At 38.2% G+C, this 16,457-nt stretch overlaps 1 protein-coding gene across 1 annotated transcript; it reads left to right on the top strand.

The window, feature by feature from the left end:
* The first annotated feature begins 7,038 nt into the window (after positions 1–7,038).
* LOC145815992 (uncharacterized) lies at positions 7,039–11,040 on the top strand. Its single transcript, XM_082912253.1, has 5 exons — positions 7,039–7,400; positions 7,536–7,850; positions 8,830–8,936; positions 10,017–10,527; positions 10,719–11,040. The coding sequence occupies exons 1-5, from the start codon at positions 7,039–7,041 to the stop codon at positions 11,038–11,040; spliced, it is 1,617 nt and encodes a 538-aa protein (XP_082768379.1).
* The last annotated feature ends 5,417 nt before the right edge of the window (positions 11,041–16,457 follow it).

The raw sequence follows: 16,457 nt of genomic DNA on the forward strand, positions 1-16,457 counted from the left end.
GTGCTCACGAAGTGACCTTCCCCAATCATACCCAAGTTCCTGAGCCGAGGCACCTTTGGTGATGATGGACACGTGGCCTTAGGCAAACGAGTCAGGGTTTCCTAAATTCTCCAAAATAAAATATTTAGGTGGCGACTCTGTATCTGGCAAAACAGTCCATGTTTGGCACTTCTTTAAAAAAAATCTGTTTTCAAAAATGATTTGCCGGATTTGGACTCTTTGATGATTCATCGGTCTTGCATTGCACTCTATGAGATTAGATACAGGACCGTGACATTTGAGTCCTAAACTGTAGTGAGCCCATATGAACAGAACGGGATTTCCCTCCCGGGACGTTCGGGGACGTCTACAAGGTGGTGCTAATCATGGCGATAGCTTTGAACGACAGGGCCTATCTTGTCTTTCTTCCTCTCCACTCTTCAATTTTTTCTCCAGATTTGTAGTATTTCTAATACTGACCGAATCGATCGTCAAACCGCATGGTTTGATTTGATCAATTTTGAACTGTTGGTCGGTCGGCAACAAATAAAATTTCATTTCACCCAATGTATTCGGTTCGGCTACCGGTTCGAGGGTAAACCCGACTCGAATCGACTTGTGCACACCTCTACTGCCCAGACAAAAGAAATAATGTAACACTTGTATCCTTTAAACTATTAGAGGGTGTATTTAATTCCATTATTTTGATTTTGGAAGTCTTTGGGGTTGTTGTGTATTGGTTTTGGAGGAGTACAATTCGATTTAGATTTGATGGGTTTGTCCATTCGCACTTGTTCTTGTTGAAAAGTTCTTTGGAAACTTAGAAATTTTGTTCTAGGGTTGACACTAGCCTTCCTAAGGGTCGACTCATATCTGTTGCTGTGTTCTGGAAGTGTTGCTGGAATTTAAGGTCGACACCAGCCTTGGTGGTGTCGACACCTTTATTTTGTTGTTGGCCTCAAGGGTCGACACCAGTTTGGGAGGGGTCGACTCTTATCGACACCACCACATTAGTGGTCGACCCCTGGGTGTTTTTTTTTTTGAATTTTGGGGTTCAAATGGGCCCTACTTTTGTGGGGTTTTGGACTTATTCTTTTTAATGACCTTAGGGCTACTTTTCTATTACTATAAATAGACACAAAACCTTTTTCTCTCATGATTTTCTTCTCATTTTTCCTCTCAAACCGTGAGTCTCTCTTCTTCTCTCACTAAACTCAACTTTTTCCCACTTAGATCTCTAGATCTACTCACTTAGAAGTATCTTCTCACTTGGATCCTTTGAGAAAGGTGTGGACTCGACTTTCTTCACGCGCCCCCCTTCTGGAGAGGCGCGAATTGGTCTCCTACAGTTTGGACTCCTGTCACGGTTCTGAATTTAATCTCATAAAGTGCAATGTGAGACTGATAAATACCAAAGAGTCCAATCCGGAAAATCATTTTGGAAAATCAGATTTTAAATCAAATAATGCCAAAATTGGACTTCTTTGCCAGATTACAGAGTCGCCACCTAAATATTTTATTTTGAAAAATTTAGAAACCCTCGTGCCAAAGGCCATGTGTCCGTTATCACCAAAGTTGCCTCGGCTCGGGAACTTGGGTACGAGAGGGGAAGGTCCTGAAATTCGCACCCCCGCTCGCCTGATCAAAGATCAGCCTCTACTAAGCATGATATATTGTTTTATAAACACATGTGTTCTTATTCTGGTTATTAGCTAACTTACTAGGTGATGCACACAGCATACAAGTATAGACTAAGTCGCAAGACTTGGAACAAATCGATTCATGTTTGTTTTAGAAAATGGTTTGAAAATGCCACTCTCAAGTGGGCTAAAGTGCGGATTTGTTACCTTTAAGTGGGCTTAAAACATGATGATTTTGCCATTTCGCAAAGCAGGCTCAAAACATACATTTGATGAATTGTTCCAATTCAAGCAACAAAGCCTTCATCCACATGCATTCATGTAGTTAATCAATTAAGCAAATAGCCTCATAGAAAACATGCTAAACATGACAATACTCACACTCATGCAAGTATGCTAAAGCGTAAAACTTACAGTGTACTCCGAGCCAAAACAAAAGATAATTAGAAATCATGCATAATCCTAACTATACAAGATGCCTAATGCAACATATGCAAAATGCAGCTAAATAGGCTCGACTATCTAAGATGGCATATGAATGCAACAATTTGATAACATGCTGTTAAACACGTATTCAAATAAGTGTATTGAAATACAATGCAGTTTGAATGATGTGCCAAGCCTCGGTGCATACAATACAAATGAATGATGCAAACATGCAAGCATAAGGTATGCTAATCGAAATATGTCCCTAATCTAACCATCGAAAGTGGTTAAGTAAAAGGGAGAAAGACGTAGGGTTGGAAGACATGCACACACACACGCACACTTATTACAACATTGTGCCCCCGCGAAGGAGGGTCCGAATAAATAAGCTAAGTTACTCTAAGCTAAGCTAATTATTACAAAACAACTAATTAACTATTCTAAGCTAATTAATTACAACAATTGAAATAAATTAACTAACTATTCTAAGCTAGCTAAATATTACATAACAGATTAAATTAATTAATTACAACGCATGCAATAATTAATTACAATTAGCTAACAAAGTAATAAAGTGGCCTCGCGGGCGAGGGAGACATGCATGCTCGGTTGCTTCTTCTCAGGAATCCACCGCCTTGCCTTTGAATGCCTCTGTTTGCACTTTGCTTTGATTGCTGAACCTTACTCCAATTAACAGACTGCCTTCGCTTCAAAATAGGAATACATTGAACAACTCTTCAACTGGTGGCCGGTCGGTTACCATAGGTGGCTGTCGGCCATTGCCACTGGCCGGTCGGTCACTATTTGTGGCTGTCGGCCACCCTTTCCTTGAAATTCTCTTTTTTGTTGCAATAGAGAGCAAACAAAGGCAAAGCAGTGTATTCTTCAAGGAATGTGTGTACTGCCATCTCCTTATCATGTCTCAAGCTCAAAGGAGTATGGCACTTGGCTCTCAAGCCACCAATCAAGCATTTTCATGCATGATGGCCAAAGGACCAAGCTTGTACAAGCTTAGTGAATGCGTACATAAGACTCAAAGTGCCACCACCCTATCATGCATGATCAAGGGTAACGACGACTAAGAAATGTGACACGTTTCATCACTTCGAATATGAAACATCCCTCATTTCTTGTGTTTGGATTAATGTCCGATCCAAATGCATGTAATGCAACATGAATGCTTATCTTGTTCATGTTTTACTTGATTCATTTTGTCTATACATTTTAGCTTACCAATTAGTCCTTTAACCGGTTAAGTCCAATGTGAAAGTCCTCTAATTGGAAAGATGGCCTAAGCCACAAGTGCCTTGAGCATGAAAGAGGCCTCATGCTGTTGGTTAGTAGAAATCCACAAGAGAGGATTAAAACTATTAGGCATGAGTGCCTCAATTTCATGCTCAAGTCAACAAGGGGCTCAAGACCACTTTCAAAAGCAAATTAAAGAGTGAAGAACAGAGGGAGGTTGCAGACTTTCAGTGCTGAAATGACATGAAACACGGCACTAAATCATGCAAGCAACACATGCACAACATGTTAAGGGCCAAAGGTATTGAAACTAGTGACAAGCATCAGACTAGAGGCATGCACTATCAAACTCAAACAACCAAATTAGCTCAAAATAGAGCTTAAACATGCCAAATCAGTGGCTAAGTCATGCTGAAATAGAAGCTTAAAAGGCAAGAAAATCATGCGCACAAATTGGCTCACAAGCAAGGCATAAAGCACAACTCTCAAAAGCGATGAAAGAGCGAAATATGTGAGAGTGTGACAGAGGTATATGCACTAAAAACACATGAAAAACAATGCCATAGCATGCAAACAACCCATGCAAAGCATGATAGAGACCTCAAAATCCAAAGCTAGTGAAGGCCTTCACACTATAGCTATACAAAGCATGAGTCATATGACCAAGACCACCCAAAATAGAGTTAAAGCATGCTAAATTAGTAGCAAAAATGTGTTGGAGTTAAGTTAACACAAGGTAGAATGATAGGCTAAATCATCAAACATGCTAAGCTAGTAAGCATGATTGCACTACAAGAGCAAGAGGCAAGCAAGAAGTGACCCAACCAGCCAAAAACAGAGTTAAAGCAGGTCAAAATAGGGCCTAAAACATGCTTGAACTAAGCTACAAAAAGGGATACATGCTCACATGTTAGGCCATCAACACATGCAAACAAAACACAAGGAGGGGAGGCCACCCCCTCCTACTTGGGACCTCAAAACCAACTTTCTACCACTGAAATTTCCCTGGAATTCAGTGGTTAAAAGGCCAAGAAAAGATTGTTTTAAAAGCTTTAAAAGATGGCACAAAGCTTAGCAAACAAGCTACAAAAGAGGGTGGACCACCCCTAACTCCAAAAAGGCCTTAAACTACCACTTTTAAACCTTAAAAATAGAGGTTTTTGTAGTTGACAATTAGGCCAAATACAGCATGCAAAGGTGGCCAAACAAGCAACTAAATAAAGCTTTAAAGAGGTAAGCTTAATACCCTTGAAGCACAGCAACAAACAACACAATTTCTGAGCCAAAATCAGCTTTGAGAGCTCAAATAAGACCTTCGAGAACCTCAGCAACAAGGTAGTCTAATTTGGTTAAGGGGTTGTATGCAAATATGTAGAGAAAACTCACTTTCAAGCATTAAATAGGAAGTGAGACAAAGAGTTCTAGAGAGAGAGAGTGGAATTTTGCTCACAAATTTTCTGAACCCCCAAAATGGGGGAGAGTCCTCCCCTTATATAGAAAAACAAGCCAAAAGCTTGGCTTCATCCTTCCATACACGTGTATGGAGGATACACTCAGTGATCAACAACTAGCACATAAAATATCTGAAAAAGTAAAAAAATGGTTGTCGAACATTAGTAGTGGCTGACTGGCCACACATGTGGCCGATCGGCCATCAATGTGGCCGATCGGCTAACACTGATGGCCAATAGGCACAAGCCATGGCCGATGGATACTGGGGATGGCCGACAAGCCATCATCTCCTCTAGATTCAAAGCAACAAGCTCTTGGTCGACAACCAAGCACAAAATAGACAAGGTGAGAGGCTCTAAGGCAAGGCACTCAGCCAAGACCTTCAGAGACTCACAACGAACACGAGCATACACAATCATCGGGTGTTCAAACGATGACGTCCAAGTCTTGAGGACAGTAAAAAATAGGGTGTCTACAAAAGGTTGTAGAGTGCATCAAGGGCTTTCTTTTGATTCGAGGACTTCGAGATTTCATCAACTTTGGGCTCTTCCAAGTTTTCTTCTCACTTCTTTGAGGTAGGGATACTTTTACCCTAGTATTTCCTTACTTTGAAGAGATTTCATGGTGTGGTTCTGACCTATGAGCTAATTTTAGGATATTGTTGGATTAATCCCATGTTTTACATAGATAAACCATTTTACTCGACTTTGCTTGAAATTTCTTTACTCTCTCTTTTCAGAACATGTATATAAATGTTGTTAAAACCCGTATCTATGATGAAGGAGAAAAACCCTCCAATTTGGTAAAACCCTAAATTCTTAAATTGAGTAGAAAGCACCAAATTGAAGGGAATTTCCTTGAGTCCTGAAATATTGTGAATAATAAAGAGATGAAAGATGTGGATGTTGATATGATAAAGGAATTATGGCTTGGATGTTATTTTCTTTGAATGTTGTGTTGTATTCCATTTTTTTGGTAATGTTGGATGCTTGTTGATGAAATAAAATGTGAATGAATTGTTAATTGGCATGAGTCTGGGTAAGAGTCGATTTTGAAAATATGGTGTTGTGTTGGTACTTGTACGGGGAGTTTAAAAAGGTGCCCAATTGCCCTGTTTAGGCTTATCGTTGGACAAATGTGGGAAAAATATTTTTCGGTGTCCACAAAGTCCTGTCGTATTGTAGCCAGCAAAAGCGAATAAACAGATGGTTTTCTTTGGGTGCCCACTCCCTGCTGTATAATAGCTGGCAAATGTGGGGGCTGTTTTAAAACAAAAGCAAAGGGTGTTTTGAATTGGACTCTTACAAATGGACTCATGGCGTGTTTTCTATGGTTGTGACCGTTTAATCGTTGTACTTGATATGAATTGTAATTGTCACTATTTGGTCATCATGTTTCTAAATGATTGATAAAAATTGCATGTGAAGATAAATTTCCTTGTAATTTTTTGTCGCAAGGATACCATAATCTTATTCAAAATATTAAATACTTGATTAAATGTATTCCTATTGGGTATATAGCTCAACCCTATTTTATTTTTCAAGAATTGACGAAGTACCACCTCTCCGAAGGATTGGAACAAGCAATAACTCCTTTTAGAAAAGTTTGAGTTATGGGTGTTTGTTGTTTTGAATTGGAATTTTTGTAACAAGACTATCATATTTATTTTGTTGTCATTGTACTCCCTAGAGGCTTATATTTTGTAAGACCATCTAGTTCATTGAACTGGAATATGAAACCCAAATGTTGTGGGAATGTATATGGTGAATTGTAATCTCTTAACCCTTAGTTCAATGTGAAAGATCTCTTCTTGGGTACATTATTGTGTTTGTCTTGGTTTGTTCTTGTGAGAAATTGCAGGGCGTTACAAATTGGTATCAGAGTCATAGGTTAGAATACCTCAGGCTCGTGGGAAGGGATGCATGTCACAATAGGGTCCCCAGGCTAGGACGAAATGCTTAGGATGCCTTGTGTGTTATGTGTCTTCATGTGATTATGTGAGTATGGGGTTAGAATCCTATGATATGGCCTTTTTCCGTTACATTCATCGAAATCCTTTTGGAAAGGCACTTGATTACTGTTCTTTCCACTTGGAGGTCCTTGATTGCCATGGAATTAGCTAATATCTTAGGAGGACAACTCATGTGTGATTTTATGTGATTGTATGTGTGATTGTTTGGATTATTCTATGTGGAAGTTTATGTGTTTACATGGTGTATAAGTGTGAGGATTAAGAATGGAGCACTTAGGTACGAAAAGTTGGTCTTGAATTTAATATTGTCTCTACTTCTTATAGATGTCTGGACGTGCTCGCAGTAGACCCCGTCAGGGAGGCAAGAATATTCCAGCCCAACCTGAGATCCCTCCGCAAGAAGAAGGTGTGGGTCAAAACAATATATTTGTTCCACCGGCCCAAGAAGCTATGAGGGCCTTGGCTAGGGAAATGGCGAGGGCTCTACGGGAGTCCATGAAGATATTGAGAGTTGAGCAAGCGGCTAGAACTATTGAAGGAGAAACAAGAGCTTTCTTTTTGAAAAATGAGTTTTTTTGTTCCAATCCTGCCATGTATAGTGATGAACCTGATCCGATGAAAGCTGACGAGTGGTTGAAGCAAATGGTCAAGTCTTTTGAAATCTTAGACATTCGAGAAAATGAATTGTAGGTGGCATTAGCAGCCTACTAGTTGAAGGGGAAGGTTGGATAATGGTAGAAATCTATAAAGCATAGGGTCAAACACACTTGGGAGTCATTTGTGCAAGTTTTCCAAGATAAATTTCTTCCTTCCAAAGCTAGGGAGCGGTTGAGGAAGCAGTTTGAAGAGTTGTTGCAACTAGATGCATTGGTGGCGGAGTTTGAATCCGAATTCACTAGTTTATCACGTTTTGCACCCGAATTAGTGGCAACGGAAGAACGAAGGTGCCTTGAATTTGAGAAAAGGTTGAGACCAAAAACCCTGATGAAGGTGGTTGGCAATATGATATGTGATTATGACCGTTTAGTTGAAGCGGTAGCTCATGTGGAGATTACTGTAGAGGTCGAAGAGGCAAGGCAAAGATTGAAAAAAGCAGGGCATTCTGATGCTAGGGGTGACACAGGTTCTTCAAAGAGGTCTAGGGGTTTATCATCATCCATCCAATTGGCCTGCACAACAAGCTAAATCCTTTGGGTACGTGAAAGGTGGAAGTTCGGGAAGTGTGACCCAAGTTAGTGGTGCTTGTTATGGATGTGGCCAAATGGGTCATAAGGTTGCAGAGTGTGGATAGAAAAGTGGAGCACGGTCCCAATCTAGGCGTCCACAGGGTCAACCTCAGAATAAGAGCCAACCCTAATCTTGTTACCAATGTGGTCAGCTGGGACATTTGAAGAAGTTCTGCCCGTAGAAAGTAGGGACTCCGAGTGTGGAAGGGTCTAGACAGTCTGGAGGTTTTAGATGGGGCAAGGACAACGATAGCCTTATCAGCCGACTCAATCAGGTCAGGCGTCTAGGGCAGTTCAAGGGGCTACATCTGTTCAATCCACACATCAAGCGTATGTTCAGAGAGGTGAGGTAGGGGAGTAGAGGTCATAGGGAAGAGTGTACGTTGTCATTGCTTTCGAGCAAACGTCTGGGCCATCAATTGTGGGAGGTACATTCCTCATTTTCAATATTTGGGCTAACGTGTTTATTGACACTGGAGCATCGCATTCATTTATTGCCACATCATTTGCATCATTGTTGAGGTTAGAGAGCAGGAAACTACAATCTTCACTTACAGTAGAGTCACCGGTTGGGGGTAAGGTCACTCTGAACCAGGGGTGTCAGAGGTGTGTAATTGAGGTGGCGGGTCGACAACTTCCATTTAATTTTGTCCTATTGGAAATGTCGGGTTTTGACGTTATCCTCGGTATGGACTGGTTGTTCACTTACCGGGCGACCATAGATTGTTACCGAGAGAAAGTTACGGTGTGCACTGCAACCGGTGATTGTTTCACGTTTCTGGGGGATAAGTACGGTAGATCCTTACCCTTCTTATACTACCCACATGGTCGACGCCAATTTAATTCTCTTTTAGCAACCTTTTTGGATGATGAAAGTGATGTGGTCCAGGATGAATTTCCGAAAGGTAGTACATGAATATCTCGATGTCTTTCCCGATGATCTTACAGAATTACCTCCTCATAGGGAAGTAGAGTTCACCACAGACTTAATTCTGGGTACAACACCTATCTCCTTATCACCATATAGGTTTGGCCCAGTGGAACTAGTTGTTTTAAAGGAGTAATTGCAAGAGTTACTTAGTAAGGGCTTTATACACCCTAGCACCTCAACCTGGGGAGCCTTAGCTTTGTTTGCAAAGAAGAAAGATGGGTCCTTAAGATTGTGCATAGATTACCGTAAATTGAATCAAGTCACAGTTAAGAATAAATATCCCTTGCTTAAGATAGATGATCTTTTCGATCAACTTAAAGGGTCGCGTTGTTTTTCCAAGATAGATTTAAGGTTGGGTCATCACCAAATCCAAGTTCGAGAGGAGGATATTCCCAAAACTGCTTTTCATACCCGATATGGTCACTATGAGTTCTTGGTTATGCCCTTTGGGTTGACTAACGCTCCAGCCACATTCACGAATTTAATGAATAGGGTCTTTCGGGAGTTTCTTGACAAATTTGTGGTCGTATTTGTAGACGATATTCTTATCTATTCACCTTCCGAAGATGAGCATAAAGGGCATCTTTGTACTATCTTGTAATTTCTTAGGGAACACTGTTTGTATGCGAAATATGAGAAATGTGAATTCTAGCATTCTGAGGTGAAGTTCTTGGGTCATGTAGTCTCGGGAGACGGTGTTATGGTGGATTCTTCAAAAATAGAAGCTGTGCAGAATTGGGAGCAACCTAAGAATGCCTTAAAAGTTTGTAGCTTTCTAGGCTTAGCCGGTTATTACCGCCAATTTGTAAAGAATTTCTTTTCCATTGTATCACCATTATCTAGATTGACCCGTAAGGGAATAAGGTTTGTTTGGAGCGAAGCTTGCGAGAATTCTTTTCAAGAACTAAAGTTTTGATTGACCACCGCTCCAATTCTTATCATTTCAGAATGAGGTTTAAGCTATACAGTGTATTGCGATGCTTCTAAAGAGGGGTTGGGATGTGTTCTAATGCAAGAGGGTAAAGTGGTAGCATATGGCTCACGCTAATTGAAGACTCATGAAAGAAACTACCTAACACACGACTTAGAACTAGCCGTTGTTATTTTTGCCATGAAGTTGTGGAGATATTATCTATATGGTGAAGGGTTTGAAGTTTTCTCTGACTACAAAAGCCTCAAATACTTATTCTCCCAAAAAGACTTGAATCTACGCCAATGGCGATCCATGGAGTTTGTAGAGGACTATGACTTTGAAATACACTACCATCCTGACAAGGCCAATGTAGCTACAGATGCTTTGAGTAGAAAATCTGTAAGTACGATAGCAAGTTTAGCGATGAGGGAATGGAATATGATGGGGGATGCCAATGAATTTGCTTTACAGCTTGGTGAATCCTTGGAACAAGCTACCTTTTTCACCACCATCGCACTGCCTACCCTTGTTGCAACAGTAGTTGAAGCACAACTGAGTGACCAGGAAGTAGACTTAATCAAGGAAAATATCTCTCAAGGAAAGGAAGAGAGGGGTTTAAATGTTCATGCGGATTCTAGTGTTCGTTACCTTGATCGATTGTTTGTACCTGAATCCATGAGAAATGAAGTTTTGAGGGACTTTCATCATTCCCGCCTAGCTGTGCATCTTGGAGGCACCAAAATGTACCATAACCTAAGCTGCCAATTTTGGTGGAGGGGTATGAAAAATGATGTAGCCTCATTTGTGTCCAGGTGTTTGACATGTCAACAAGTTAAGGCTGAACACTAAAGACCAATTAGACTGCTGCAACCTCTTCTGATTACTGAATGGAAGTGGGAACACATCAACATGACTTTGTTTTTGGCCTTCCTAGAACTCAAAGAAGCAATGATGCAGTGTGGGTGATTGTGGATAGACTTACTAAGTCCGCTCACTTCCTCGCCATGAGCATGGGAGATTCTATAAAGTTTCTAGTTGAACTTTACATCTGTGAGATTGTTTGCCTCCATGGGGTACCAGTGAGTATAGTGTTTGATAGAGACCCTCGCTTTACAGCCAGGCTATGGCAGAGCCTTCAAAGTGCCTTGGGTACTCAATTGAACTTTAGTACGGCATACGTTGGGAAATCTGAACAGACTATTCAAATTTTAGAGGACATGTTGAGGGCATCTGCACTAGATTTTAAAGGGTCTTAGGAGAAACACCTATCCTTAGTTGAATTTTCTTATAACAATAGTTACCAAGCAAGCATCGAGGTGGCACCTTTCTAGGCATTGTATGGTTCCATGTAGATCATTGGTATGTTGGATTGAAGTGGGAGACTCACCCTTGCTAAGGTCAGATCTAGTTCGTGTAACTACCTAGAAAATAGCCCTCATTCGGAAAAGGTCAATCACTGCTCAAAGCCGGCAAAAGAGCTATGCAGATAAAAGAAGCGACCCTTATCCTTTTAAGTAGGTGACCATGTCTTTGTGAAAATATCTCCTAGAAAAGGGTTGATGAGATTTGGCTGGAGTGGAAAACTATCACCTAGATTTATCGGCCCCTTTGATACCATTGAGCGGATTAGAGAAGTTGCATATGTCCTTGCATTGCCTCCGCAACTCTCTAGGGTCCACAACGTGTTTCACATGTTTATGCTTCGCAAATACGAACCCGATCCCTCTCATGTGTTAGATTGGATGGAGATTGAGATAGACGAAAATGTATCTTATGAAGAAAACCCACTCCAAATCTTGGATACTAGAGAACAAGTTTTGAGGGGTAAAACAATCCCCTTAGTTAAAGTGTTATGGCACCATCATGGCCTGGAGGAAGCTACATGGAAGCGTGAATCTGAGATCCACGAGAAGTACACAGACTTATTTTCTAAATTGTGATTTATTTGTTTTGTTGCTCTTTCCTTGTACTTTATGAAATGGAAATGAAATAAGACCTTTTATTGTTCCCTTGTCTTTGGTTCTTGGAATCAAATTGATGTATATGTTGCTTAAATTGCTAGATTGCTAAGGATTGATAAGTATATCGGCGTTGCCATATTTTAGTGTCATATGGGGAGTCGTTAAGGATTGAATAAATACGAGATTGTTGCCATACCTTGCTATCAAGGTGAGAACGGATGCCAATTCGAGGGCAAAATTTCCTAATTGTAAAACTTGTATCCTTTAAACTATTGGAAGGTGTATTTAATTCCATTATTTTGATTTTGGGAGTCTTTGGGGTTATTGTATCTTGGTTTTGGAGGAGTGTAATTCGATTTAGACTTGATGGGTTTGTTTCTTCGTGCTTGTTCTTGTCGAAAAGTTCTTTGGGAACTTAGAAATTTTATTATGGGGTCGACACCAGCCTTCCTAAGGATCGACTCTTACCTGTTGCTGTGTTTTGGAAGTGTTGCTGGAATTTAGGGTCGACACCAGCCTTGGTGGTGTCGGCACTTTTCTTTTGTTGTTGGCCTCAAGGGTCGATACCAGTCTGGGAAGGGTCGACCCTTGTATATTGCAGAATCTGGGTGTACTTGCTGGAATTTAGTGTCGACCCTTCCGGTCCAAGGGTTGATATCTTGCTTGCTGCCAAATTGTCTTTTCTTCTTGAAGGGTTGACACCACCACACCAGGGGTCGACCCCTTGGTGTTTTTTTTTAGAATTTTGGGGTTCGAATGGGCCTTACTTTTGAGGGGTTTTGGACTTATTCTTTTCAATGACCTTAGGGTTACTTTTCTATTACTATAAATAGACCCAAAACCCTTCTCTCTTATGATTTTCTTCTCATTTTTCCTCTCAAACCGTGAGTCTCTCTTCTTCTCTCTCTAAACTCAACTTTTTCCCACTTAGATCTCTATATCTACTCACTTAGAAGTATTTTCTCACTTGGGTCCTTTGAGAAAGGTTATAGAGCGCATCAAGGGCTTTCTTTTGATCTGAGGACTTTGAAATTTCATCAACTTTGGGCTCCTCCAAGTTTTTTTCTCACTCCTTTGAGGTAGGGATACTTTTACCCTAGTATTTCCTTACTTTGAAGAGATTTCATGGTGTGGTTGTGACCTATGAGCTAATTTAAGGATATTGTTGGATTAATCCCATGTTTTACATAAATAAATCATTTTACTTGACTTTGTTTGAAATTTCTTTCCTCTCTCTTTTCAAAACATGTATGTAAATGTTGTTAAAACCCATATCTATGATGAAGGAGAAAAACCCTCCAATTTGGTAAAACCCTAAATTCTTAAATTGAATAGAAAACACCAAATTGAAGGGAATTTCCTTGATTCATGAAATATTGTGAATAATAAAGAGATGAAAGATGTGGATGTTGATATGGTAAAGAAATTATGACTTGGATGTTATTTTTTTTGAAAGTTGTGTTGTATTCCATTCTTTGGTAATGTTGGATGCTTGTTGATGGAATAAAATGTGAATGAATTATTAATTAGCATAAGTCTGGGTAAGAGTTGGTTTTGAAAATGTGGTATTGTGTTAGTATCCGTGCAAGGAGTTTAAAAAGGTGCCCAAATGCCTTGTCTAGGCTTATCGTTAGACGAATGTGAGAAAAATATTTTTGGGTGTCCACAAAGTCCTACTGTATTATAGTCGGCAAAAGTGAAAAAACAGATGGTTTTCTTTGGATGCCCGCTCCTTGCCGTATAATAGCCAGCAAATGTGGGGGCTATTTTAAAATAAAAGCAAAGGGTGTTTTGCATTGGACTCTTACAGATAGACTCATGACATGCTTTCTATGATTGTGATCGTTTAATTGTTGTGCTTGATGATATGAATTGTAATTGTCACTATTTGGTCATTATATTTCTAAATGATTGATAAAGATTGCATGTGAAGATAAATTTCCTTGTAGTGTTTTGTCGCAAGGATATTATAATCTTATTCAAAAGATTAAATATTTAGTTAAATGTATTCTTACTGGACATATAACTCAATCCTATTTTATTTTTCAGAAATTGACGAAGTACCACTCCCCTGAAGGATTGGAACAAACAATAGCTCCTTTTAGAAAAGTTTGAGTTATGGGTGTTTGTTGTTTTGAATTGGAATTTTTGTAACATGACTATTATATTTATTTTATTGTCATTGTACGCCCTAGAGGCTTATATTTTGTAAGGCTATCCAAATCATTAAACCGGAATATGAATTTCGAATGTTGTGGGAATGTACATTGTGAATTGTAATATCTTAACCACTATTTCGAAGAGAAAGATGACTTGGGTATATTATTGTGTTTGTCTTGGCTTGTTTTCACGAAATTGCAGGGCGTTACAAATAAAGAAAAGGAAGAGACAAAAAGGGGTAGCCACGTGCCTCTGTATTTTGTTATTATATATATATATATATATATATATTTGATAAATTGCATATGTGTATATATATATATCAATTAAAAGTATACTATCATAATATTTAGTAATATAAATAACAAAATAATATAATATTTTCTCACCATAAAATATATTTTGTTTGATGGTATACTGTATAAATATTCATAACTCTCTTATGGTAATAATAATAATAATAATAATATATGGTTACAAACGAATCGTAATTTAATCAATTGGGTTGAAAATAAATGAGCATCTCCAATGGTAGTAGGCATTTTACCTATCTAAATATTACTATAAAGTATATATTTTATTTTGCCTATCAACTGTTTTATGTTTTTACTCCAACCATGCTCTTTATTTTAGCTATTTATCCAAATACTATTAATTTTATAGAATGCCACGTCAACAACAAAGATGGAGGGAAATGATCCTAATGATTGAATACATTTTGCCTAGCGTTGAAGGCTAGCTACATGTAGCTAGTGAATATGAGTTGAGCCAAAATGCCTAATCATATGCCTAGTGCATTGGAATTGGAAAAAGTGAATCACACTAGGCATTTTAACTAACAAGTATTATATGCCTAGTGCATTGGAGATGCTCTTAAAGTATAAAATAATTTAAATAGACTCAAAGTGGTCCCTACCGTTAACGTAATTAAATATAAACTAAAACAATTAAGTTTGATCTAATCAAATAAGACCCCAAAATTTAATTTATATGCAGGCATAATACCAAAAATCAAGAGTAATTAAGACTCAAAAATTTCCAAACGGGTCTCACGAAGTCAAAATTGAAGAGTAACGTAATATATTTTTCACAAATTTAAAATGAATGGTCCATCACACAACAAAGTAGTAATGACAACGCAATTGAAATTTTTTAAAAATTCGTACTAATCCAATACTAACCAACATCCGAATTGGCAAATGTATTAAGAAGGTTACTAAACAAGTACCAAGAAAATAAATAATTAAATAAATTAAATTTGATTCAACTTGTTACAAATACATCTCTTCAGATTAATTCCAATGGTCAATGGTAAAAACGATAGCTAAAGTTATAATTTAGCAATGAACACTGCAAAAAAAATTATAGAATAACAATGTTGCTCAATTGCTATTTTTTAGCTTAACCGAATGAACAGTGGATTCAAAATTCAAAATCCTACAACAACTTCCACCGAGTGGTCGACCACCGGTCTCTCAAAATAGTTGCACTAGTAGCTTTAACTATAGGTAAAATTAGTGTCAAATTTGATAGAAGATATAGCAAATAAATAATTTAACAGTTCTGATAACTCACCGTTGAAGATGAAAAAAAGTGAACTTCATACTATTTTATAGCAATAACAGCTCCAATACCTCACCGTTGAAGTTTCTGTTAAAATTTTAAGATATTAAAAGTTTCCTTACTAGTTAAAGTTACTAAAATTTTAAATTTTAGAATAAGAAAAAGTTTTGAGATAAATGGTAAAAAATGACCTTAAAACCTAAAAGCCTAAACTATTTATTCTTCAACGCGCTCTCTCGGTTCTCTTCTCTTCCTCGGTTCATTTCTCTCTTTATTTTTGGTATCACCTCGAGCCACATCTATCGGCACAGCCTCATTTGTAGCCATTGTCATCGCTTCGACTGCATTCAATCAAAACTTTACTACACAACCACAATACTTAGCTTAGAAGCTGGTGTACAAGCTTCAAAGTTAACTTAGATCCAATGTACAAGTTTTAAATTCAGTGTTCTGGCATAGAAGCTTTATATCAAGTACATCCCCCAATATCTCTTTTTCTGTCTTTCTATATCTGTATGTTTATGTTAACGGATCTGAATTTTTTTTTTTCAAGTTCATCTACGTCATATTTGATGTTTTTGTATGTAGATATTTACACATGTAATGATGAAAAGGTTGCAAATGGAATTCTAAACATGTGTGTGGTTTGTTGATGACCTGCTTTGGATTTGGATTTGGATTTTAACAGTGTGAATTTAAGTCAGTTCAATTTCAGTGACTTGCCTCAGTGAGATTTATCTGAGTCAACAATGAAATATTTTCATTAATTGAATTGTCCCTTCAACTTTGGTTTGAAGTTTTCAAAAATAGTTTTATGAGTATTTAATTCGTATTTTTGTATTTTTAGTGAATTTTTTATAAAATATTTTAATCTTTTTATTTTATTTTATTTTACTTTTAATCTTGATATACTTAAAAATTATAAAATTTGTATAAAAATCTTTAAAAAAAGTATTGAATACAACAAAAAAAAATTTGTATTTAGTGAA

Source organism: Camellia sinensis, chromosome 2 (assembly GCF_055761805.1).
Source record: "Camellia sinensis isolate YWXY chromosome 2, ASM5576180v1, whole genome shotgun sequence".
Classification (NCBI taxonomy): Eukaryota; Viridiplantae; Streptophyta; class Magnoliopsida; order Ericales; family Theaceae; genus Camellia; species Camellia sinensis.

Excerpts from the sequence above, each read along its gene's own strand:
- LOC145815992 (XM_082912253.1), top strand. The coding sequence starts at position 7,039 with ATGTCTGGACGTGCTCGCAGTAGACCCCGTCAGGGAGGCAAGAATATT. Across the intron at positions 7,851-8,829 it reads GACACAGGTTCTTCAAAGAG|GATGAATTTCCGAAAGGTAG; the intron begins GTCTAGGGGTTT and ends GATGTGGTCCAG. Across the intron at positions 8,937-10,016 it reads CACCACAGACTTAATTCTGG|GGTTTGAAGTTTTCTCTGAC; the intron begins GTACAACACCTA and ends TATATGGTGAAG.